We start from the raw sequence: 27,593 nt of genomic DNA on the forward strand, positions 1-27,593 counted from the left end.
AACAGATTACCACCTCTCATCTGAATTACTGCTGTAGCACACTAAGTGATCTACCAACCTCTGATTTTGCCCCATTTACTACTTTCTCCGTGGTCAGCCAGAGTGGTTATTTTTCCTGAAACACAATTGTGACCATGTCACGCTTTCCTGCTGAAAGGCCATGTGTGACTCCCAGTTACTCATAACAATTAAGTGCTACATTTTCTAGTCTTTACTTTTCTACTACCATTTCCAGAAACTCCTTTTTCCCATTACTCCATACATACTCTGTGTCTTTAACCATGCGGATATCATTCAGGACCTGAAACATACCAAGTTCTCTCTTTCTCTTATTGTATTTGCCTAAAACAGGGCTTAGCAATGTTGTTCTAGACCAGACCTATTTATAAAGCATAAATCTCTTGATTGCCTTTCCCCTCTGCTCAGCGAGGCAAGGAGCAGATCTGCTCTAAAACTTAGACCCTAGTAATAGAAAATCCTTGATATGTCTTAAAAAACATAGTCTCGGGGCGCCTGGGTGGCTCAGTCGGTTAAGCGTCCGACTTCGGCTCAGGTCACGATCTCGCGGTCCGTGAGTTCGAGCACCGCGTTGGGCTCTGTGCTGACAGCTCAGAGCCTGGAGCCTGTTTCAGATTCTGTGTCTCCCTCTCTCTCTCTGACCCTCCCCCGTTCATGCTCTGTCTCTCTCTGTCTCAAAAATAAATAAATGTTAAAAAAAAATTAAAAAAAAACATAGTCTCCATCATTATAAATTATGTTACATTAGAGAAGAAATGCATTTAAATAACTGAATCATTGTTGGTAATGAGAATGCCAGAATAAGAGTCAAAGCACAAAAGCATATTCCAGACTGTTCCACCAACTGCTTCCGAAAAGATAAGCAAGTTGTTTTACCTCACTGAATCATGCTTTCCATTTCCCTAAAATGGAATGTTTTAACTAGATTATCACTAAGAGGCATTTTATCTTTTATAGTTCTATCATTCCAATTCTACTATTCAATTATATGACAGTTGTTTCAAAAATCATAAATGTGTCTCTTTTCTTCTGCCTCTCAACTTTTTCTGGTTCCGATGATATCATGACTTCTAGTGTAAAGGAAGAAATATGCTTCTTCAAAGCTAAAAGTAGCATATTAGATTTTACCAAGTGTTTCCAAGCTAGAGAAGACATAATATCAGGCAGATATCATTAAATGACCAATTCAAATAAGAAACAATATTTTAACTGGTATCTGTACTACTGGTCTAGTAGAACTTGGAACATAGGAGGGCACTCTATAAAAGTTAAGTGCCTACCTTTAGTACATTTAAAGATAAGCAGAATTCAGTTGGACTAGATTGAAGTATTCAATAACTGAATTAAAAACAAAAGACCACGAGTATACTGCACAGAATGAACATAAAAAGTTCTGCACCAGAGTCTGTCCCCAATTTTAGCCAGTTAGCCTTAAAAACTTAAGATACCTAGACCTTATTATAAAGGACTACTGTGGGGCACTACCATTCTACAATCTACAGGCTATAACATATTACAATCTTAAGTAAATGAAAAGAATAAGCCATAGAAGTTTGAGAAGCTGTGCATTTCGTGTATAAAAATTAAAATGGAGAGTAATGAAGCATATTTGAAAAAAGGCCACTGGGAGAAATGTAGAGCAAAGCAAAACCAGGAAGAAACAGATAACACATGTTAAGACATTTTTGGAACCGATAATGCTAATCTGAATAAATACACATATACAAAGAGGCTACATCATTTTCTCTCTACATTTTCTAAGTAGTGCTGCCAAATATGGAAGGATTGGAGCCATTTCTGGGAAACTGCTGAATCAGGAGCATGAGTCAGAAAGTAAACCCTTAGCACAGAAAAAGTACTAAAAAAAAAAAATGTTGAGAGCTCATACACAAACAGACATACATTCAGTTCATAAGGTCCAAACTTTCTGGAGTCATTAAAGCACCATGCACTCTTCTCTCTCCAAACTTATCTCCTTATATTAAGAAATCTGTCCTCCTGAGGAAACAGATTTTACCTGGATCTAAATGTTGAGGTACAGCACAGAGTTGGTACTGCCTGTGACTAAAGACGGCTCTGAAAACTAATGGCAGGGCATTTTCTATCTTAAATGACAAGAAATCTAAAATAAAAATAAAATTAACCAAAATAAAATAAAGTGCTTAAGTTACATTAAAAATTAATTTAGAGACATAGAAAAAAAATGCTTGACAGTAATTTAAGGGAGACTAAGATGCTCCTTCTCCAAAAGCCTTTAAGATGTAATTATCTCTCTGAAATGGTCTAGACATCACTCTTCTCTGAACTAGGCAGCAGGAATGGATCATGAGCTATTCTCAGGCTTATGAATATATTTTTGGCACAGGAGGTTCAACAAATACACCCCATACATAATCAACACATTTAGGTTATATTCCAAGGGTAAGTCACCCTTGGACAACAAAAAAATTATTTTCCTCCTTCCTCCTTTGCTCCATGACAGGACCTTCTCAATTTTGTAATGGCACTCTATTATCATCATTAATAGATATTAAAATACCACAGCTTATATAATAACTTCATATTTTTTTTACCTCATTCAACATTCATTTTCAATAACAATAATAATAGCAGCAATGACTTTGCACTTGAATTTCAGTTCTAAGCTCTCCTGAGCAGAATGGGCCAATGATCTTAGCTCTTTTTCAGACAGAGCCCAGGGCATGAAAATAACAAAGTAATAACTAATCAAAATGAAATAATGTCAAACTGGGCCTACTGTCCTTATTTGTCAAAATAAACTTAGTCTATCCGGACCTCAACTCTTAACTCATTATCATTTTTTTTATTAAAAAGCATATTTATATTTATACTTAATCTCTACAATCTCCAAAGAATTTATCCCAGAAAACTCTTCAAATAGTTTAGCTTTAAAGACTAATAGCCAGTATAGGGGCGCCTGGGTGGCTCAGTGGGTTGGGCGTCAGACTTCAGCTCAGGTCATGATCTCAAGGCTTGTGAGTTCAAGCCCTGCGTCGGGCTCTGTGCTGACAGCTCAGAGCCTGGAACCTGCTGCAGATTCTATGTCTCCCTCTCTCTAGCCCTCCCCTGCTCATGCTCACTCGCTCTCTCTCTCTCTCTCAAAAATAAATAAACATTAAGAAAAAATTAAAGACTAATAGCCAGTGTTAGTATAAAATTGTGAAATTGTTCTTTTGAACTTTATAGGAAGCATAATGACATTCTGTCCTATGAAAACCTAAATAACCACAGTGTTCTGGTCTAATGCATGTGTTGCAGTTTCAATGATCAGAATTCTCTCCATCAGTGAGTGGCACTAACATCCTCGCTTGGCATTTATAGTACATCTTCACACAATGTTCCACAATAGCTATCACATCTTGTTCTCGGTTATGATGATGAATAGCAAAGCATTTTAATTCATACTCCTGATTTTCACTGTTTTTCTACCCATATTAATTTGCATTTGGCTACATTGATCAGCACAGTCTGCACTGACACAAGGCATTCATCTCTGAAGACTTTAGAAATATAAAGAGCCACGGACTCTTTCATTTTTATAACATGCCAATGTGGTACATTAGGTCAAGATATTGCAGCTGAGTAGTTAATTCAATAAATATAAGTGGCTTTCCTAGTTGCTGGATTCAGGCAGTCTCAAATATAATGCTCTTAATAAGAATCACCTTAGATGCTTATTAAAAATGTAAATTTCCAGAGCCACAAACATCAGACACTGTAACACTGTAAATCTAGGTAAAAGCCCAGAAGTCTGTATTTTAATAAGTATACCATGGGGTTTCAACACAGTTGGTCCCAAAACTCACACTGAAAATTTCTGAGAATGAGTTAATGTCTAAACTGTGAAGTTCCCTCTCACTGGACTATGCCACATCTTATCCAAAACTGCTTAAACCAATAACAATTCTCCTATGCCTATATTTGACAATTAGCTAGATTATAAAGTTTGCTGACTTATTTTATTCATATCAGCCATATGCAAGATTGTGACAAATATAGTGTCACCCTCCCCAAACTACCTCTCTTCCAGTAATTTACCCAGACCAACCTCCTACACAGCAACAGAAAAAAGTCCATCCTAACATGCTAGGATTATATTAATTAAATATCCTGTAAAATATAACAATGGAAATAAGAGAAAATGACATATATGAAAATAGTCTTTATAAATATTTGGGGGACTCCAATGCTGAAAAAGGTGGAGTAAGGAAAATGGTGGAATAACTCCAATCATGAGTTTGAAAAGATCTAGTCCACTATCATGACCAAATATTCCATTTTGCTCGACTCAGTTTTAGCACTGAAAGCCCCATGCCTCAGAAAGCTTTCAGTCATAGGTCAACCAATAGGTTGGTCACCATATTTCATACTTCAATATTTAGGCTTTAAATTCGTAAGGGACATAAAAAATGCCTACAATAGCCTATCAAAAGAAAATGCTAAAGTAGGATTTTATTTAAGAATTGCTCATGAAAATTAAGGCCTTGGATTAAAAAAAAAAAGGTACCATGGCACCCTAAAATTTGAGCTTTATTTTTCACTCAATGGATTATTCAAGAGGGGTCTCTGAAAAAGAATAAAACAAAAATCACAATTAAGAAGCAATAAATACTTAACAAATATATAATCATAGAAATTACTAGGGGGAGTGTACATTGAGATTTCCAATATATAGACATCCATATGTTATGGACTTTTAGCTGATAAGGTAGAAAGCCTTCTGAAACACCAACAATTACTTTCAAAGGTAACAGTAATCTGGGCAGGAACAGGAAAACCAAAGAGTTAACAAGTCACCTCTTGATTGAGGTCCTGGCTAAAATAGGTATGAGGGGCTCAATGCTAATGATTTAGAGCCTGAAATGAGAATGGATAAATAAAATTTCCAACAGTCAGAAGAGCACTAGCTCATTTACAATTCCAGCTAGGGGAGTTGCTGATCACTGTTTTCTGACAGATCACTGAGGAGTAATGATTAATTACAATTAATAAAGCTAAAGGGCGTAGATCATTCATAGGGGAACATTATAGGCACATCTCAATTATTTAAAGTTGAACGTCTGCTCTGTGATTTATTCATTAGAAAATGTCGAGCTGTTTTCACTACTAAGGAGAAGAGTTAGTGGTTTTATTTACCTTCCTCCATTTATCTTTTTGTTTCTTTGGGTTCTTCAGTTTCTCAGTAGCCTGCAAAACTTCAGTGGGAAGGATCCTAGGGACCTTTTCCCCATTCCTGTTTAATCCCAACTAACAGCTTTGAAACCAAAGGCCTTTTTCATTATTGTCAACAGTCACATAGTTGCCTGAGCCAAACAATTTCAAGCAGGACCTAATTACCTCTGGTCTGGACTACTGTAACAGCCTAATAACTGGTCTGTCTCCGGTCTCAGCCCCATTCAATCCATCCTCCCCCTGCAACCAGAGGGACCTTTCAATCATGTAAATATGACCATGGCATTCTACTGCTTCATATCTTTCAAGGGATTTATTGCCTGCAGAATTAGATCCAAACTATGACTCAGTGATAGGTTCATCTCCAGCCAGTTTCACTACACATACTCTATACTCCGACCACACCAACTTACTTGATTCCTCTGACAAAATGAAGCCTTAGTTGCTATCCCTCTGGCCAAGGTGCTGAGCTCTCTTTACCCTTCTGATGACCATTTGCTTCCCTTCCTGTCTCAGCTCATGCTATGTCGTCTGGTGGGGTGGGAGTGGGGGTGTCTTCTCAGACCTCCTGAAGAACAAATCCATCGGGGATCACTATTCTAGGCTCCTACTATAGCCTGACACATATCTTTTTTGAGCATATACTGTTAATACTCAATGTCACTCAATTTCTTTCTCCCTGAGGATGTGGGCTTCTTCTGTAATCATTTCTATACTGTCTTACACTTAACATGGATAATCAACAGGCATGTATTGACTGATTTCCTATGAGAAACAATTTGTAACTCAGAAAGCAAGCTTACAAAAAGAGAGAAACTCTATTAAAATCAGTTAAAAATAACAAACAGATCAGAAATGTTTACTGGGATCTACAAAGTACAAAATAAACAGCCATAAAACAAAGTCCTCAATCAATCTTAGAAATTTACAGTTTATCTGGAGATGTAATAAAGTACATGAGTGACGAATGTGAATAATTATACGTGTATATATACATAAAGCAAATATATTTGCAATAGTGTACAGACTATTCAGGACATGCTTTCTCATAATAACGTGCTAATTTTGCAAGTAACTTGGGCATAAAAGGAAATGCAGGCAAATGAGCAATATTAACTGAGAATTCATTAAATAAAACTAGTAGTGCATAGATAACAATAATTTCTAACTCACTAGTAATCAGAACAAAATAATGTCAAATTGGCAGAAAAATTATAATATACATTTTTGGCAAGGGTATGAGGAAATGGGCATCTTCATACACAACTGTAAGTTGTTAACAATCTTCTGGATAGCAATCTTGACACACATTAAAAACCAACAGATTTATATGCCTCTTTACCCAAGAATTCCATCTCTAGGAATTTATGTAACGTTGGTGGTAAATTAATTAAAACCAAGGACTATAAAATGTTTATGTTATTAAAAGGAGATGCCTAAATGTCCCAGACTAGAAGATAGCAAAGATTGGTATACAATAAAGCCATTAATTAATTTTTTTTACATTTATTCATTTTTGAGAGACAGAGAGAGAGCACAAGCAGAGGAGGGGCAGAGAGAGAGAGGGAGACACAGAATGAGAAGCAGGCTCCAGGCTCTGAGCTGTCAGCACACAGCCCGACGTGGGGCTTGAACTCACGAGCTGTGAGATCATGAGCTGAGCCGAAGTCGGATGCCTAACCGACTGAGCCACCCAGATGCCCCCAATAAAGCCATTAAAACTAATGGTGTAGAATTATAATTTGATTTGAAAGGTGTTAATACATTAAGTTATAAAACATCACATGCAGCATAATAACAATATGTCTGAATGCAGACATGTGAAAGGTTAATGACCAATATGGTAACAAGAACAGTATAGTGGTTGAAATTAGGAGTAAAGATTTTATTTTGCATATTTATGTTTTTTAATTGTTCTGTAATGAGCGTGTATTTAATAGCCCTTTCATAGTAAAAACAGCTCTTTGAAGCGAAATATTAAAGAAAACTATAGACTAACAAAACACACATACAGGGAAGACTAAATAAATATGGTAGTGAAAATGGTATTACTACAGGCACAGGTGTCAAAAGTGAGCATCAGTATATGGACATTATAGTACGAAGAGCAGCCTCACTTTCCATGAAGAAATACATGCATTTTAATATGGTAGTCACTGGAGATTTCTGAGCACAGGTATATCATGAAAGTAGTGTTGTAAGCAAATATACAGGGCAATAGTAGGTAATCTGCATGTAGAGAGAGATCTTAAGTCCACTCCTGAGACAACTGCTGTAATTTAGAAGTATTATTATATGGGCTTAAAGAAGAACTGAATCGAGAGACATCAGTAGGAGAGAGGAGCAGCCAAGCACACTACATCTTTGAAGCCTTTTCTGATACCTCTCCCTGGAATGCCCTTCTGCCAGGTACTAGCTCGACTTAAGACACAGTAGGCTCAAATGTCATCTTCTCATTATACCACCCTGATTTCCCTATGCTCCCAATCCCTTTTGCCTTATTTTTTTTCATAGCATGGATCACTTTCAACATCCTAGATGAAGCACTTCATTTTGTTTTCTGTTTCCTACATAAGAATATATATGTTCCCTCAAGGGCAGGAACTTTTGTTGTTGTTAACTAATGTGTCCTCTAGGATCAAAATAGTGTTTAGCCTCTAACAGTTGTTCAATAGGAACTTGTGGAGTGAACAATTACATATAAAAAGGGAAAGAGGTAGAGAGTCTGAGATAAAACAGCAAACACTAATAGTGAGAAACTTTCCCAATGAGGATGTTTAATTTTAACATAAGATGAGGACTTGGTATTCGGACAAGCTGACTCTGAATTAAAACAGTGCCATCCAGGGGCACCTGGGTGGCTCAGTCTGTTAAGCCTCCAACTCTTGAATTCATTTCAGGTCACGATTTCATGGTTCATGAGTTCAAGCCCTGCATTGGGCTCAGAGCCTGCTTGGGATTTGGGGATTTTTCTCTCCCTCTTTCTCTACACCTCCCCTCCCCCGCCCCCAAGCTGCTCATGCTCACTCGCTCTCTCTGTAGCTCTCTCTCTCTCTCTCTCTAAACAAATACATAAACAAATATTAAAAAACAAACAAACAAACAAACAAAAATAAAACAGTGGCACCCAAGTAAGGAAAATGCCCTGGAAGTTAAGGATAACTATAGGACCATAGTTGGTGAGGTTTCATAGCTAAGGATAAAAGGAATAGTGGACTTGTGATTATTTTGTGAATTCAAGTTAAAAAAAAAAAGAAAGAAAAAGAAAAGAAAGAAAAGAAAAGAAAAGAAAAGGTGAATATCTAGATTCCCAAAGAAAGAAGGTAATGGCAGAGATTTACATTTATAGGAAAAAGGAGGAAGCAGTGATGCAGGATATAAGGAACAACTGGAAAGTATAAATTAGAAGAAGCAGAAAAATAAAGACAGGGAGAATGTGATGTCATTGAATCCGCGGACAAACCAGGAGTATAAAGGGACAAATAATGAGTTTTGTATTTTTTTCAAAGATCTCGAAATGTCTGAGAGCAAATACAGTCAAAGGGATATTAGATATTAGGTATGTTAAGTATAGGAACTTGAGTCACGGGGTGGTAGGGTGTAGAACTAGTTGTAAAGGAGATGGTTTTAGACAAGAATAAGGACACTTTTCCCCACAGACACCCGGAAAGAGAAGATAATTGTGAGAAAAGGATAAGGAGAGTAAAAAAAAATGTATAAAAATTGAAGCATCACATTCTTTTTGATAGAATAGGTGGAGATGATATGCCAAGGAAAGGATACGACAGCTGGGACTGGGGGCATGGTAAGAGAGAAAAGGTCTAAAATAGCTCCCACAGGGAGAGAGCCTGGGAGTACAGAAAAGACAATTAAAAAGACTGCCAAATAGCAGCAGAGAGCAGATTGAAGTTTGAAAGCATCCAGTTCTAATGAGCCAAATCTGCAATGCTGTTTGCCTCTAGCAGCGCTCTCTCTCCTGGGAAAAGCAGCAGAGGGAGCAAGAGGGAGAGGTAACACAGGTTTTAGGAATTTGCTGGACTAGCAAAGAAGCAAAGGTTATTAATGAAGAGGCAAATCTCATGCTCCTCATTGGGAGTGAAAATCTAACTCATTTGTAGCAAGGACGGCAAAAATGCCTGAGTCTTATCACTGAGGGGCACTTCCAAGGAAGTGGGGAAAGTAATTATTGTGAGTTCTGAGCCAAAAGCTAAAACTTTCAAGGAAATTAGAAAGATTCTCATTTCTCACCACCACCACCAACACTCCTGCGGAGACTACAGGAATGGGAAGAAGCAAAACCTAAATGAGACCAGAAGACTCTTATCAGAGGACTGCTACAAAGTGAGCAACTTTGTGACTGTGTGTGCATGTGTGTGCGTGTGTGCGTGTGTGTGTGTGTGCGTGCACGCGCGGGCGCATGCACGCGCGGGCGCATGCTGGGGAAGGTGGGCTGGACATTAACACTAATACAAAAAAAGTGGTAACTGTCTAAAGTTTTACGCATTTCTAAGACATTAGGGTCACTCATTTTTGTTTTTCATTTTTTAAATCTTATTTACTCATCTTGAGAGAGAGAGTGTGATCAGAGCAGGGGCAGAGAGAGAGAGACAGAGGATCCCAAACAGGCTCTACACAGTGTCAGTGCAGAGCCCTATGTGGGGCTCGAACTCACGAACCATGAGATCACGACCTGAGGCAAAATCTAGATCCAGACGCTCAACTGACTGAGCCACTTAGGTGCCCCAGGGTCACTCACTTTTAAATAAACTACAAGAGAACCTACTAGAAAAAAATGTATTTTGTTTATTACACAAAGTTTGAGGTTCCTAAATCATTCCTCTACCAGGTAAGCACACGCCTTCCTTTTTAATCAAATCCCAACACTTCCCATTGGTACAATACAGTTGTTTGTAGGGCAGAGGTGGCCCCTCCACCTCTCTGACCTCTCACTCTACTCCCACATTGTTCACTCTGCTCCAACTACCTCTGCCTCCCTTTAGGAATAATTCAAGCTGATTCCCAACTTAGGACCCTTTATTGCTATGCTGTTCCCCCAGACAGGCCTAGGAGGGCCTTCTTGACAGTCAGGCCTCTGTTTAAGTGTCACCTCAGAGAGAACTCTTCTGTCAACCTTCAGTGCCCCGAGATGCACCCTTTATCCCATCACCTGGTTTTGTATTCCATCACCTGTTTTATTCCTGACACATTTTACCTCATAACATCTTATTTTTCTTGTTTTGCCATCCACCTCCCCCATTTAATATGACCCCCGTGAGGAAAGGGATTCTGCCTGTCTTAGCCACCACCATATGACCAGCATTTCAAATACTAGCAAGCACACAATATACATTTAATTATTTGTTTGATGAACGAATGAATGATAGGCACTTATATTTTAATGCTAAATATGATGGAAAGTAACACTGAGTATATGGTTTACTCATCAGACTGTGTACCAAAAAACATGAGAGATAAAAATTATATTGCTTCTCTCTCAAAACATCCCAAAATATCGTATCTATCTTATTCTAAGCAATAAAATATATGAGAAAGTAAGTTTGACCGTGAATGGAAGGACAAAGGAAGAAACACCCTTGAAGATGAATCTAAATACATCTCAGTGAAGATATAAATGATCAAAATGACACAAAAATGTTTATCTTATTTTTACTAACCTCAGGGAGGTCTGGAAATATAGGCAGATTTTACAGAATTTGAACAGTGTGGGATTTAATTAGTTAGGGCATATACATAAACAAAATGTCAGACAAAATTTCCACAAAATAACTCTACAAATTATGAGTAATGTTTTTACTGTTTGTCTTGCTATATAAGATCTAGAAACATACTTAATTAAGAGGCTAAGAGGAAGCAGATCTTAATCTCTTCTCCATAAAAGGCAATCTCAAAATAAGAAATTCAGTCTCTAGTCAAGTTTTCACACACTCTATGGAAAGTATTCTCTGCCAGTTCAGTGTTACCAACAAAAAAAAAAAAAAAAAAAAAAAGCAAAACAAAACAAATAAACAAACAAAAATCAGGGGAGGAAATGTTAAAATCTGAACTCTTAATGAATAATTTAATGTACAAAACTCCTAAAGACCTTATGTAGGGCATTATTTATTAACAAATTCTTCTGAAATCTGATGAAGAAAAATCAGTTAATACACAGGTATATTTTCAAAACAATATTTTCAAAACATGTTATTATTCTCTTAACATGCCCAGGTAGAAGCCAAAACTGAAAAGATTAATGAACAAGGAAACCTCTAACGAACCCAAATGGAGAGATGTTCTACAGAATACCTGGACTATACTCTTCCGGTACATCAAGGACAAGAACACAATAGTACGGTTGAAGAAGTATTCCATCTTGAGACTAAGAAGACAAGTAAACAAATGAAGGGCAAAATCCTTAAACTGATGTTGAAGGGAGGTGCCCAGATAGCTATGCAGGAAATTACTAGAACAGATGAAATTTGAACATAGACCCTGGGCTAAATGACAGCATTCTAACATTGTTAAATTTCCTATTTTTTTAATTGTACCATGATTCTTTAGAAAAATTTTCTCATTCTTCAGGAACACAAACCAACTAGGGATAAACAGGAAAAAATAGATGGATGGATGGATGGATCGATCCATCGATCAATCTATCAATTGACTGGCCTAATGAAAAATTTCAAAGACTGTCAAGTGAAACAGAAACTTCACTCATGTCAGTGATTAGAATAACAATAAGTAACTAGTAAAGAGATGTGTCAAAGATAGAACCATATGCTATAAGACATAAATCAATAAAAATCACAACATCTGCTGTTTTAAGTTCTAACAATATATTATTTCAATAGATGAAACCTTATACAAATTGAAATTGAAATATAAAGATTTATTGAAGTAAAAACTAAATATAAAGATTTATTCAATAAAATATACCACGACATCATTTCAAGTTAAAAACATAATTGGAGGATTTAAACCACAAAAGAGTCCACAGACATCAAATTCCAGACATAGATTGATAAGTTAAATCTTTACTCACTGTCCTTAAAAATTTTAATTTTTAAACTGAAACACTAATAATAATAAAATAATAGTAATACAACATGCAGCTTTGGGATGGTTATTACATCATTCTTACTTTATAGAGAAAGAAAAGAAGCTTATAGAGATTAAGTATCTTGCCCAAAATTTAAACAGTAGTCTGTGACAAATGTTCAACGATTATAAGAGCCTGCCTTCCCTTGCTCCTTGGACAAAACTTTATGCCAGGATGGGAATTTTTTTCTTTATGTAACACTTCCAATCTTAGTATAAAGCTTGAACATGTCTATATTACTGCCAATGTTACTTTCAAAATTCCTATAGTTTATATATAATAATTAGCATCTTAAGGTGGAGAATGATATTGTTAGAAAAAAACTCAAAGCTAAAATATTTCTTGCTTTTTCATTACTTGTAGAAAGGGCAAAATTCAAGATACACACACATACATGTATACCTGCACTTATTACGTGTGTGAGTGTAAGTGTGTGTGTGTGTGTGTGTGTGTGCGCGTGCACATGCATGCGTGCTCATCTAGATATTATATTGGTTTCAGGCATGTAGTAGGTTCCAAATCACTGGGCAATACTCAGACCCCAAATAATGCGCTCCGATTTCTTGTTTATTTCCTTTGCAACCTGTCTCTCCTCACAATACAGCAAACTGTGACTATTTGGGACATACCAATATTAAAGTGCATCTTAAGGAATGACATACAGGATATAGCTATACCAAAGCAGAAAAAGAAGAAAAACCTCTTTTAAAAATTTTTTTGGTCAAGGTTCAGCTGAGGAAATCTACTGACCCACTTTGAAATTAAAATGCTGTTTTAGCACAGACACACACAGGGAATTTTCCACTGAGGTTGCACATAGTAGCATATCAAAGCTCTACCAATGACACCCGAATCACCATCCCCAAGGCAAGAATATGCATGCTGCATTTCGGCAGCTCACTAATTACCCCGAATTTATCTTAACCTTAAATCTTTAAAGAAAAATTATGATTATAGGAAATCCAAGTTTGCAATTAAACTAGAATATCATAATCATTTCTAGGAGTCATCTCAGATTCTTTCTTTTTTTTTTTTTTTTTGCAGTATTCCTGACTTATCATTACATATGCAATCATCATAACAGTAATCTTCACTTTCAAAGTGGTATCAACTTAATATTACGAAGACATAAGAGACAAGTCATTACTTTCATTATCGTGAACTGAGACATTTCGACCAATTCATGACAGATATTGTGCATGTAATATAATGTTATTATGGAACAAAGAAATTTGATGACATATCCATGTTTTTACTCACCAGTTGTTTCCACAATGCCTTCTAGGATGACGACAATCTCGAACTGTTCACTTTGCATGCTTCGCTGGGATAGGTCATAAAAGGGGCTTTTGGCATCGATCACGTGGCAAATTGTGAGGGGGGAAACAAGAAAAAGTTGATCTGCCCCTGTACTAAAACCTACATCCAGTTCAAGTTGGTCAAGGGGAAGGAACTCACCCTCAGGTGTCTGCCGAGACTAGACAAGCACACAGAAAAAGAGAAGAAATCACCACTTGTACTGAAATTTTCAAGGCAGCCCAACAGTAATTTACATCATTGCCAACATTCTGCACTATCAATCATCTGCAACAAAATCCAAACAAATCATTATGCAGCTATGTTCTAGCAAATGGGCCGAAATCCCACATAGCTCATGGGGAACATACATGCATTATTTATAATATACGACTTACTATAATTACCATTCCCTAACTCATGAGCTTTGGAGAAATGCCTGGTCCAACAATGGCTGTTAGCACAAACTGTGGAACTGAGTGTACATGGCTACTGCCTGACATAAATCACTCCAGGATAACTCACTGCATGCCAGATTTGTTTTCCTCACAAAGCAAATAAGTAAGCAATTCTTTGGAAGTTTGTTGAAGCTGGAAAAGGTTGATCATAATTTAAGAAGAGATTTATTGCATCGTTACAAAGCAAAACAACAATTTTGTTTTTCTAGGACTTTTGTAAGGTAACAAATCGATATAAACTTTTATATTAAAGTGAAAATGTTATCATATTATGTATCCGACAGCTCACATAATATAAAGAAAAGGCACATGCTGTTAGCTGATGGCTTTCAAACTCCTAATAGTATACTGTATTAAAGTCTTTAGCTCTCTATTTTATGAATTTTAAAACACACTGTAAAAATTGTGCCAAATTGAAGTTTTTTAATCAAAATGCAATTAGAAATCTATACTGGGTAAACTTACAATTTACCAAAACTTTCATAAGTTGGTGGCATTCAGTATAAGTAGAAATCATCATAAAACTTAAATTGCTTACATGATAACAGTCTGAAAGATTAATTGAAACTGACTATTAACAATTAGCAAACCATGCAAGTAAACTTCTTTCTGTTCTATTCATTCTCACTTTATTTTCCATATCTGTTCCTTAGAAGGATCATGTATAATAAAACATTTGTTTAATTTAAATGATGATGCCAGTAAAAAGGGTTAAATAGTTGCATACAGAAAAATATGAGGGAAATGGGGCTTGGAAGAATCCAATATATTTAACAGACTCTGCCAAACTAATTTAACAAACAAAACAATCTGTAACACTGGTCTGTCCAATGAAGTGGCAATTTAAAGACAAAATCCTTACTTTCAGGGTTCCAAGAAATACAATGGCTTTTTATGTGGAATAAATGAGTCTGAAAACACTGAGAAATATGGTTTAGTAAGATGTCCTCTGTGGCAAAATGGAACCAAGCGAGCGGTAGACTGTTAGGGCAGTGATTGCTGCCGAGTCTCGACGGCAAAATCAGTCAATTAGGCAGGCTACTTTGTATTTAGTGATACTCAGGAATTTTGTTTGTGTAGAAAAAATTCAATGAAGTACTGAGCTATGACTTGTGAGCAGTTGAGGAGGAGAAGAAGAAGAGGAGGAGGAGGAGGAGGAAGAGGAGTAAGGGGAGGAGGAGGAGGGAAGAAGGGGAAGGTATTGGGGAAGGAGGGGGAGGAAGAAGAAGAGAAGAAAAGGGAATGGGAGGAGGAGGAGAAATAATAATCATAATCATAATCACCACAATAATAATAATGATTCTGACAAGAAAAAAATCTAGGGAAAAACCTTATAGTCCAAAAATAAAAAGAGTAGTTCTAACAACCAATGTTGGAGAAAACGAGACATTTCTAAGCCAGTAGAGTTACCTATGCTTCTAAATTCATTCTCAAATTAGTAAAACATGAATGAGACTAGCACTGTTCCAACTATAGAAATGCATAACAAGCATTCATTAATATTACAAAATAAAAGCCAAAAACAAAACAAAAACAAATAAATACAAAAACCCTAAGTCATTGTTCTCTCACCTAGTAAGAAACAGGTGCTATATAAACACAAGGTGGTATTCTGGTGTTTATAATTAGTGAACAGAATTTAGGTCGTTTCACTAACTATTCTAAGCTCTGCTTTTTCTGTACTAAATGAAAACGTTCCCAAAAATACTTCGTTAAGAACTCAATTCTCCATTTATTTTAAAATAATTCTCCCCCAAAAGATGTTTTTTTCTAATTTTTATGTATATAAATCAAAACTAAAATTAATATATTATATAAAATTAATCCCTTCCTTTTTATACCTGTGCCCCATTCTAAAAGGCTGTAATCTATTAACTTTTATATGCTTGATCATTCAACAAACCATAAAGGGATGTGGCCTAAAAACAAGCTTTCAGGAGAATGCCAACCTAGAATAAGAAATATTCCATTTTTAGCAAATCAGTTAATTCACATAGAGGTAATTTAGAGTGAAATACGTAGGAGTCTGTTCCGTTCAGACTCCATACATGTTCTGATTTTAAAAATTTGTTCAAAATTATACCTATGTATAATTATACCTATGTTCCCCCTCCCCAAATGCTTTATATGCTATCCAAGTCATAGAAGAAACAAAGTTGACAACTGTACCTATTATGTGACACTATGTGGAAAGTAACACTTTCCTTACTTTGAAAGATGTTTTCCATGCTTACATATTTTTCAGATAAAATTCCCTGCATACTCATTGAAAATTATTTTCCAGTGAATGCCATATAATTTAACCTTTCTTTAAATTGCTCTGAGACACCATAGGTATCCACAATTTTATCCTTTGGGTCTTCTTCCTTCATTGTAGGCCAACAAATATTTCAACTATAAATATGCTCACCTCCCTGATTTTTGTTCACTTCTCTAACCCTGTGATAGACTGGGAAGCCTATCAATCACTGTGAAGTAAATAGAAAGATGTTCTATTTAGAGGAGTGAAGGGTGTGTTTTGAGTATGGCAGGTGCTTACAGTACTGCAATTGAAGTCTGAGCTCCTGGCTAGAGCAAGGTTATCTTATCAGTGCTCAGCCAAATACTTACAATGTTCCAAAAACCTACATACACTTACCAAATACATTTTCAGAAGCACACACATTTTACTATAGGCTTACAAGGAATTCTAATCTAGGCTTTTCTAATTCTGGTGCAATTCCAGAGATTTTTCTGGAACAAAGAGGGGAAAAACCCTATGTTAGTTCTAAGTCTCTCAACTTGTATAAGTGGAGTGAGAGAACTTTTGTTCAAGGAACTGTGATATACACATGTAAGTGAAAAAGGAAATACAGAAAAGAGTTAGGTATGTGCCTTCATAAAATTAAAATGTGCTCTCTATCTTGAGTATATGATAAATCAGTAGCATTGATATCCATCAGTTTCAAGTTTTCTTATTTAGCTATCAATTACCATATTTCACCCAGGAATTTTTGTAACAGGCAAAAAAATTGTAGATAAAAATCAAGCTAACCTTTCTTTACTATGTCACCTTAAGAATTTTGAGAAGAAATCCTTCATTAATAGAGCAGTTTGCTTATGGTCCACATTATTTCCTTTAGCTCTACAAACCTCCTAATCCTAAAGGGAATGCAGAACCATGATCATTTCCTAGATAAAAATGTATAAATAAATACAGTCAGGATCCATAATAATTAAAAATAATTGCTAGAGACTAAGATTGATATCAGTAAATTGTTAAAATTTCTAAAAATCTGATAACTACGGTTAACTTTTTCTGATGAAATAATCATTTAGAATCATAAAATGATTCAATAAGAAAGTGAGAAAGAGGTCCAAAAAAAAAAAAAAAACAGTTCATGGAAAATTTGAAATTCTCAAAAATTTAGAACTCAGTTTAAAAACACAAGGACTGAGAATGACTTCCATAAAACTTTTATTCTCATTTGCATGGAATTTTGGGAAGAAAATAGGCACCTTTCTGCCATTTTAAAGCATTTCTGGTTGACTGCATTATAACAAATTCTGAGTTAAAAAAATTAAAGAAATCTAAGGCTTAAAGTTTAAGTTTACTGTACAAAAATTATAAGTAGAACATGTCGCAATAATTTCTAAGTTATCCTTCAGTATAAAAATTTTGCTATTTAAAAGTAGAATTTTTATGATATACATTTTAATTATATATAAAATGACTCGGAACTCCCATAAAGTCTAAAAGAGACCTACAAGATAATCAATTACAAATTCTGACTAAAAGTGGAAGAGATTCAAAAGTCACAGATGCCTGAAAGGGACTATCAATGTCATGGACTTTATAGACAAATAGTTTTCATGTTACAGATGAAGACTGTTGAGTACATGTCCAAAGACACACTGCATGCACACGTGTACACACACACACACACACACACACACACACACATACACAGAGCTCTGAGATGCACATTTAGAACTGCCCTGGCAGACCTACATTTGGCCATCCTCTTCTGAGAGATTTGCGACCAGTTGTCCACATTCATTCAACAGGAACACACTGCACCAATACAATCAATCTCTTTGCAGCCTTTCTCCCATCTCTCCAACCCATAACAGTGTTCTAATTATAACCACTGTACTCTTTCCTAGCTCGGAGGGAAGCTAGGGGAATTTTGAAAAGAACATTTAATCACTACCATCTGATTCATGAGATGTTCCTCAATCATATTCCAAGGCTTGTCCAGTGCCCGACTACCTTCGACAAGTCCCCACTGGAAAAGGCCAGTGGTTAGGAAAGGAAAAGAGACAAAAAGAGGCTAAGACGGAGAGAGCAAGCCCTTCTGGCCTCCAGCCTCCTGCCATTTTATCTGTAATTTCATTTCTCCTCTTTAAACATTCAGTGTGTGTGTGTGTGTGTGTGTGTGTGTGTGTGTGTGTGTGTGTTGTGTGTGTGTGTGTAGAATATATGCTGAAGACACAAAGAACGTAAAATGAGGTCGGAGTGCTATCTGCAAGCTAAAATTAGGAAATAAGCCAAAAGCAGGTACAAGAATAAGCAACGAAAATGTCCTGTGACTCGAAGCAGTTCTGGCAATGGTTTTGGGACTCAGATCAAAATTCAAGTCCGGTACAGGAGAGTGTGGACCTGACCTAGAATTTTTTCTGGACTGTCTATAACTACATTGCACATTTCTTCTGGCTCCATAAGCTTGAACTCCTATCAATACTCGGGTAGAAAAAATATGACCAACATCAAGCCTTAAATAAAAATTTTTAATGCTGAGATAATCATCCATAAATATGTTTATTTTTATGACAAGAAAGTACCTGATAGAATGGAATGGAATTTGTCTTGTAATAAATTGTGTGAGGTTTTTATACCATTCAAATGAAGGAACAGGTTTATAAGTCCTTGAGGGCCTTTTATGGAATTTATAACTGTGGACAGAATTTGTAACCCTACATGCACATTCCCCCTCCTACTCACAAAACACCCTCAAATCCACCAAATGCTTTTTCCTACTTCTCTTTATCATTTGTTCTTACCTACTGCTGTTTATTTGTGGGTCTTTATGTCCCTTATTTCTGTTCACACTGTTCCCCTGAGTACAAGCCACTCTGTACTTTTCAGGAACCATATTAAAAATAAAACAAAACAAAGCAAACAAAACAACATATCACTACTACTTTTTAAAAGAATGAGAATTCTGCTTAAAAAAAACAAAAAAAAAACAAAACAAGTCCTGTACCTATTGGAGAATTATTGTACTTGTGTTGAAGAAAGCAAAGCTAGGCCAAGTAGGAACTGTGCTTTCTTTTTAAAGACATAATGAATCCACCTTAAAAAAAAAAAAAAAAAATTAACGATTATAGGATCTAGCCCCTAGAATTCTGGGGAACTCAGTCTTAGGCTTTTTGAATATTTTTACTGATAGTTTGTATAATATTCAGAAGAACAGTGTTTATTAAATATTCATTTGTGGATTTAATTTTTTAAAAGGAGGTGACTAATTATCTCAAGACCAAAACAAAATTGGCCAAGTCCAATTGGTAGAAAAAGTCAGTCATACAAAATAAAGTCACATAGAGGCAAACACATAACTGCATTTCAGTGCAAGGTATGAAATGAAGACAAATAATAATAAATATATGAAAAAAAAATCAGCAATCATGTGGTCCAGAAATCATTGTGGTTAAAAGATTAACAAAAGGTTAGGACATGTGAAGAGGATGAAGAACTTATTGGTATAAAAACAACAATTTTGTTTTTATTGCATCTGAACTTGCTCACGTTCATATGGGGAAACTAGACAGCATCCAAACTGAGTATCCGGAGAAAGAAAATTTTATTTATAAAGGTAATACAAAAAGAATATATATGATACATCAGAAGGTGATTGCACACCAGTACCTTTCAATAAGTGAAAGTTAAGGGTTGTATAGCTGTTCTCCTAGGAAAGAGAGATAATTATAGGGGCACCTGGGTGGCTCAGTTGGTTAAGTGTCTGACTTCGGCTCAGGTCATGATCTCGCGGTCTGTGAGTTCGAGCCCAGCATCAGGCTCTGGGCTGACAGCTCAGAGCCTACAGCCTGATTCAGATTCTGTGTCTCCCTCTCTCTCTGCTTCCCCCCCCTCCACTCACACTCTGTCTCTCTCTGTCTCTCAAAGATAAATAAATGTTAAAAAATTTTAAAAAAGAAAGATAACTATATGCAATGAATAACAATATGAAGAAATACAATTACCCTTCTGTGAGAAAAATGTATCCTTATTTCTACATTTCAAAATATGTATCCAATAATAATTGCTTTTAAATTTACTTTATGTAAATATAGTTTGACTGGGTGCCTATAATAAACACATGATGGCTTCTGAATAATAAGTTAGTGAATTATTGAATAATGTATCAAGAAATATTATTTAAATCTTCCCTAACAAGGTGTACGTCAAGGGCAGTCAACTATTAGTGTTAGATTTATAGAAAAGAGTGAGATTTCTGTATCCTTTAAATCCAACACTAAATTACAGGGTCCAGACTTAGAGCCATCAGCCTCAAGTTTAGGAATTTTTATTAAAACTTTCAACTGGAAGATACATTAATTTAACATGAGCAGGCTATGTATTAGTTCCTATAGTGTAGTTTTCTTTTTTTTAAAGAAAGGTACCTAAAATAAATTGAAAATTCAAAAAAAAAGAAAATTCAAATAAAACATTAATATGGAGAGGAGAAGAGGAAAAGAGAAAATATCCATTTTAAAAGAACTTTCTATAGCTATATTTATTAAAAAAATTATACATTTTAAAGAATAACTTTCAATTATATCCTTTAATTTTTATTTAATATGTCCTTTTTTTTTTCTGAGAAAAAAACCAACCACTGCAGGCATGAAGTTGGAAGATGCATATTTGAATACCGAAATAAATTGCAGTATTTGCAAGGTTGAAAGACAGGAACAGAGTTGAAATAAAATTTTGCTTTCCCATAGCGGTGTGTGGTTCAATATCTATTGGCTCAATAGATAGAGCATGTGACTCTTGATCTGAGGGTCCTGACCTCAAGCCCCATGTTGGGGTTAGAGATTACTTAAAAAAAATTTGCTTTAATATAAGACAGAGAAGTTTTATAAAAAAAAAAAAAAAAGAACTTTAATCAAAACTTAGAAAATTAAAAAGTATGCATGTAAAATTCATAGTAGCAAGGATAAGAAAGACATATCCATGTTCTTACTGTCTTCCCAAAAACAGAAATTACTTTACAGTCATTAAATAATACTAATACTGAAAAATAAGTTTTTATTCAAAAATAAGGAAACAATAGAAAAATATAAATTAAATTAGATAATAGAAAGAACACAGACTAGAATTATCATTGATGATTATGTTTTTTGTTGCCTTAAGATTCCAAATTTCTCTATATCAAAAAAATACATCTTATATTTAAAATGTCACACAGGGGTTAAAAGAGGAAGCTAAATATGTGTAATAATATTTAACAAGAAGACTGCATAAGACTGATATCAAAGCATTTTAGTTATTACTTGAAGATTATGGTACAGCTCCTCTTTCAAAATATAGTTGGCTGTCTTAGGTCACTTCATCTCAGTCCCTAAGAGAAAATGAGAGTAACTTATTAAGGGCAAATCTCCCCTCTAATTTTGTTGAATGTTATTAGTTCCCTAATAAAACAGGACTCCTTTTTAATGAAGTCTAAGGAACTGACAAGAAATATGAGAATTCATTTTAACTACCATGGCTACAGGAAAAATCAACTCAAACAAACTACACTAATTGGCTGGCTAAAGAGCTGACCAACCCACATCACAGAAAGCAGGACATTTCACCAAAATTTTGTTGAAGTATAAACTGACACCACATGTCAATTATTTTTACTTCTAACACTGATCTCTTCTAACAAATCATAAGAATTTTATAAGAATAGTAGGTATATTAATTTAAACAGATGTTGTTTTATCACCTTGTGTTAATATAGCACCCTGATCCAAATTTGCCAATGCCATACATTTTTTATTATTATTTTTTTAATCAGGACACTCCTTAAGGTATATGTGGTACATGACCTTTGCGTAAAAATTACCAGTGTCCTGAACCACTATTAGACTGGATACTTCAGATTCATTGTACCTTTGTAAAAACAAAACAAAACAAAACAAAACACACACACACACACAAACAACAACAAAAAACTGATACGTAGATTAATTCTAATTATTCTCGCTTTGTTAAAATTTCATAAAGCCTAGAAACATCTAAAATATGTTGCCTCCAAAGACACTTGTTTTAATAAGTGATTTTATATATTTGAAAAACTAGAGAACAGCAATAAGTGACCTTTAAAGCCTAATTTTATATTTCTAATATCCAATCAACATGGCAAACTATTCTTCAGTAAGACTCTCAAAGTGTCACATAAACATGAATCCCTTGACAGAGAAGTTTGCACTATATGAACGAGGTTTTCCTGTCTTCCAGGTAGCTTACCTAAAGAGAGAGATTATACATCTTGATCTATTCATACAAACAGGCACATGCAAATAACATCACTGCAATAAACACGTCTACAACACAACTGCTGAGCCTAATCCACACAACTCACTTTAATACAACATGCTAAATTATACAAAAGTATGCAGTTCACTGGAGCTAATGCAAAGAACATGATTTCAAATGATTGATTCAGTTATCTTAATGAATAGACACATCAAAACAAAGTTGAAAGTTTGCCACTAATCTGTGCAGAAGTTAGTATTTGTTACTGTCCATGGCATAGTAAATACATGTAATGATGTGGACTGACTGGACAACTGAGCTATGTTAACTCTAACACTTTACTGAGCAACATGATGAAAAGTAATTAGGGTTAAGATCTTATAAATAAATAATGAAAATGACACAAGAGCCAAACTTTTTAAAAGCACTTTTAACTACAATGTAAGTTGAGGCTGTTTAAAACAATACACTTGCAGGGTGGAATTGAAATTTCAAAGGCAAAATTTCAACTTAAAGATTTACCAGATTTCATTTTATTAATGCTAAGTTCTGAATCTGGCTATGGTTCTCTATGCAATCTTAGACAACTTTTTAAAGATTTTATTTGAAGTCATCTTTTTCAATTTATGAACATTTGAAAACTACCTAAGGCAAATGCCTCAAAAAGTTGAATTGGAAAAAAAAAAATTGTTGAATTAAATGACACATGGAGAGAGAACTGAGCTTTTTATTCCTCATTCCCAGGCTCTAACTGGGTGAGTGATTAGGGTGGGCTTCTCGTTTGTACTGGTGCCCTCTAAGGACTAGATGGACTTTGCTTTAATAAACACTCCATGTGCAATCTGTTCTAGCATTTACACTACTGATGGTAAGAAGCAATCTTCTTTAATGGATGCTGAAAAGCTTCAAGTGAAATCTGTAATTGACAAAGGTTTCACAGAAACGGGCAATTAAGAATAAAATTAAGGAGATGCTCTACAGGAAAAGCACTCAAGTTTTCACAGAATACTACTACTCCAGGAAAATATTTAGTAAAAATAAAAATATAAAAGGACCAAGTGTTGTTTCTTCCACATTATTAACTACTTCTGAGGTCACTGCACTTGTTAAAAAGATGACCACAGAGTTAATGTTAGCCTAAAGAAATAATCCACCTGCTAATACTCTTAGGAGGAAAAAGAAGAAAAAGTAAAGAAAAGCCTTAAGTGAAAGTTAAGGCAAGTTCAAAACCGATTTCTTCAAAATAAAAGCTGCTCGGTTTTAGTACCTCAAGATTGGTGGAGTAGTGTATTGACAACAAATCAAAAACTCTTTAAAGAGCGCAGCGGTAAGGGTAGGGAGAACAAGGCACTCTAGCTCAAGGCTCCAGGAGCCAACACCACTGCGTAAGTGTTACTAATCCAGAAAGTGATAAAGACACATCCGAATTATTAATATAAATAAGAGCACGAGAGTGAATGGCAAAGGAACAGAAGTCAGCTGTGCTCTCATTGCCCAACCCTCCACCTCTTGCCTTTCCCCCACCCCGCGCCCTCTAGGAGGTTTACCTGTGTGATAGGTTAGACTAAAAGTCTGGGCATAGTTCTCAGGTGAGCCAATCTCCGCCTTTGAGGGTTGGCGGGAGCCTGGTGAGAAGGGGCGGGTAACACTTACTTTGAGCAGCTTACAGCGGATCTGCGCGGAGACCATGTGGCTGTTGCGCAGGTTGCCCACCCGGAACATGAGCGTGAGTTTTCCGTCCCTCATGGAGATCACCGCGTGCTCGCTAAACATCAGGGTCTCCGCGCGCTTCTTGGGCTGGGACATCTTGATGAACATGCAGCCGATGAGGAAGGCGTCCACGATGGAGCCCAGAATGGACTGGAAGAGGAAGAGGATGATGCCCTCGGGGCACTTGTCGGTGATGTAGCGGTAGCCATAGCCGATGGTAGCCTCGGTCTCAATGAAGAAGAGGAAGGCGGAGGGGAAGTTGTAGACATTGGCCACGCAGGGCGTGTAGTTGCCGACGTGGGCTTTGTTCAGGTCGCCCCGAGTGTAGGCGATCACCCACCACATGGACGCCATGAAGAGCCAGGCCACGGTGTAGGTGAGGATGAAGATGAAGAGGTTCCAGCGCCACTTGAGGTCCACCAGGGTGGTGAAGAGGTCCGAGAGGTAGCGGCTCGTCTCGCTGCCCAGGTTGCCGTGCTGCACATTGCACCGGCCGTTCTTGTCCACGAACCGCTGCCGCTTCTTCTTGGGCACAAGCTGCTGCTGCGGGCCCTGGCCCGGCCCCTGGGGCTGCAAGCCCGACCCGCTGGACGAGGTGGTCACTACCTGGTAATCGTCCCCAAATTTCCTTCGGAGTGCAGACATAATATGGAGGGGCGAGCCAGATTCAAACGCGAAGCGAAGGCGCAGGGGCCGAGCGCTGCAAACCAGCACCAATGAGGAGGTGGGGGCGGGGGAGAATGGGGGGACAAAAGCGAGCGCGCCAGGGGTGGGGGGCGCACCCGGCCGGGAGCTGCGCTCTCTGCCCCCTGCGGACTCCTCTCCTCCCCTGGGACAGAGGCTTTCTCTCCAAGCTGAGTCTTAAAACAAAAAAAGTGTTCTCGCGCACTCAAGGCAGGAGGGATGCAGGGACCAGGAACCCAAGCGCAATTTTGCCTCCAAGGTTTTCGAGGCTTCTCTTTTTTTCCCCCACCATCGGCATCCCGGGCCACCTCTTGCCTTGCCACAGCCCTCCTCTGCGGCAGCACTCCCAAACTGACTTTTAAAATTAATGAGTTGACCGGCGAGTCCCACCCCACCTGCCAACTCGCCAGGCTGCCGAAACTGCGCTACCTGCTCGGACCAGACCCTCCCCCCCTCCCCGCCGCTACCCGATCGCCCGCCCCCCGGAACAGCTCCCGGCTCCCCCCCGCCCGGCACTCCCGCCTCCTATCTTTTGGCCAAAATCCCGCCCAGAGGCATGTCTGCCGGGCACTGGTGCAACACCCCCCACCCACGCCCTCCGGGCTCTGAGTCCCCCGCTCCGGACTCCAGAGACGCTCCCGCCTGGCGTCCGCGGGCCGCAGAGTTTCCGCGGGCGCCCCAGGGCCCTCCGACGGACTCTCAAAGGCCCCCAGGCCGCCCCCGCGCACAGCCGAGACGCGGCGGTGAGCGAAACCCGAGCACTCACCCACCGGGAGGGGGCAGGAGGCGGCGCAGCGGGCGGCAGCGGCAGCCTGGCCTCGCGCTCGGCGCTCACGGCTGTTTTCCTCGCCCCCACTTTTCCTGGTGTACCACGGTGGGCACCGATGCAGGTCCCCCAAGCTCCGCACCTCCCTGAGGGCACCACGCTGCCCCCACCAGCAGGATCCTGGAGCGCCCGCACGGACTGACTTGGGCGCGGGACTTGAGGGTTCCTTGGCGCTGTGCTCTCTTAGCAGGCGACGGCGGTGCTGCCGTAAGGGGTTCGAGCCTCGAGCTGCTGGTCAGACTTTCAGGTTAAATACGAGCGCCGCTTCGGCTTTTCTTCTGCTTCAAGGTGCCTTCCTTTGCCTCTCCCCTCCTCGGTCCCCCTCTCCCTGTCCGCGCCTCGGTGGCTCCGGGTGGAAAATGCAAGTCGCGAGCAGGGGCGGCGGGAGAGCGGTGTATGCGCCGGTGCGTGTGATCAGCTGCAGAGCCGCGCTAGCCCCGCCTGTCCCTGCCTTCCCCCGCTGTTCCACCAGCCTGAATTGCACCTCCGCGCCTCAGTTGAGCCCGCAGTGTCTGACAGCTCAGGAAAAAGCGAACCCCTCCAATGAGGAGCAACCAAATCCGCTCCCAAACGCCAGCCAACTCTCCTTCCTCGCCCCCACCCCCACCCCGCACCAAGTCCAAAAGCCCCCAGCCAGCGGCAAATGCTGCACTCTCGAAGAAGTAACAATAGTCGCTGTAACTAGGACGCTCATTTAAACCGATGCGTGGATTTGGAGACGCACCATAAACAGAGAACCCAACTGGCTTCACGACAAGCATGTTCAGAACTCAGAGTTGCAAGTAGCAGAGGGGGCCTTAGGACGGGAACAGAAAGGTAGGGAGACACTAGTAGGACGACTCACAGTCCTCCCTGAAAATGGCTCTATTAGAAATGCTTGCTTAGTATGTCTACAGTTAACGTGTGGCTGTAATGGAGGGAAGAAAGCCGGATTGTAAAGCGCCAGGCCTGGCAGTTAACTTAACGGAGACGCAAAGTGAGGAAATAGTTAATATAGAGCCCATGTTATTCACCACATTTCATGTTTGTTTTAAAATGTCATTACATCTTATGACATATTCTATTCAGCCCAGATACATAAAATTGATTTTGTTGGAAAATCATCAAATCATGGTTTATAAAAGCAAAGGGATGCTGTAAGACTCCCATGCAAATGAAAATTAGTACATAACCATTCGACCAGTTCTTTGCCAATAGGTACTCCCTTCTACCTCTAGCCCTAAACCCTAGTGCTGGTAAGCCTTGCACCTCGTCAGCCATAAGTAGAGGACTCTCATTGTCCTTTGGTCTTTCACTGTCATTTGTCATCTATCTCGAGTTACAGAGTGTTCTCCTGCAGGCTCCCTGATAAGAGGTCAGTAACTCTGTTATTCTTTAGGATTACATAAGAAGGGACAGTGACACTGTGGGATGTGGAAACTGCTGTGGGTCTGCAATCATAAGACCTGATTTGAATCCTGGCCTTGCGATTTACAAACTGTGTGACCTTGAGCAAGTAGCTAAACATCACTGAGACTCAATCTTCTGCTCTGGAAAAACTGGGGGTGTTAACATTTTCCCAATGTTGGTATGAAAAAAAAAAATAAACTATGCTTGCTGTGAAGAATCTTAGATACTGGGTTATAAAGTTGCAACAAGGCCAAGAGTTTAGGAATGAGTTTTGGGGGTTGGGCCCATGCTGTTACTAACACATATATTCTTTTCTCACTTCTGACTACTCTCTCCCTAAGACTCTATGCCCTTGCCAGGCTGACACCTTCAACTCCTGAAACCCACAAGGGTACAATCCCCATGCTTGCACCT

General features: G+C 38.1%; 1 protein-coding gene across 4 annotated transcripts in view; it reads right to left on the minus strand.

The window, feature by feature from the left end:
* KCNJ3 (potassium inwardly rectifying channel subfamily J member 3) overlaps positions 1 to 25,408 on the minus strand; it is a 154,899-nt gene extending 129,491 nt beyond the window's left edge. For 2 of the 4 annotated variants that reach the window (XR_009257524.1, XM_058715233.1), the window contains exons 1-2: positions 24,224 to 25,408; positions 13,571 to 13,787 (exon numbers count right to left, since the gene is read on the minus strand). Coding sequence is in view for 2 of the 4 variants with exons in the window: in XM_058715233.1 (XP_058571216.1) it covers positions 13,571 to 13,787; positions 24,224 to 24,925 (919 nt within the window). In the remaining 2 variants the exon portion in view is untranslated. Of the gene's footprint in view, positions 1 to 13,570; positions 13,788 to 19,310; positions 19,401 to 24,223 lie in introns of those variants that run through there. The other 2 variants (XR_009257525.1, XM_058715234.1) reach the window with 2 other exon arrangements.
* Positions 25,409 to 27,593: the final 2,185 nt, after the last annotated feature.

The sequence above is a fragment of the Neofelis nebulosa genome, chromosome 2, assembly GCF_028018385.1.
Source record: "Neofelis nebulosa isolate mNeoNeb1 chromosome 2, mNeoNeb1.pri, whole genome shotgun sequence".
Classification (NCBI taxonomy): domain Eukaryota; kingdom Metazoa; phylum Chordata; class Mammalia; order Carnivora; family Felidae; genus Neofelis; species Neofelis nebulosa.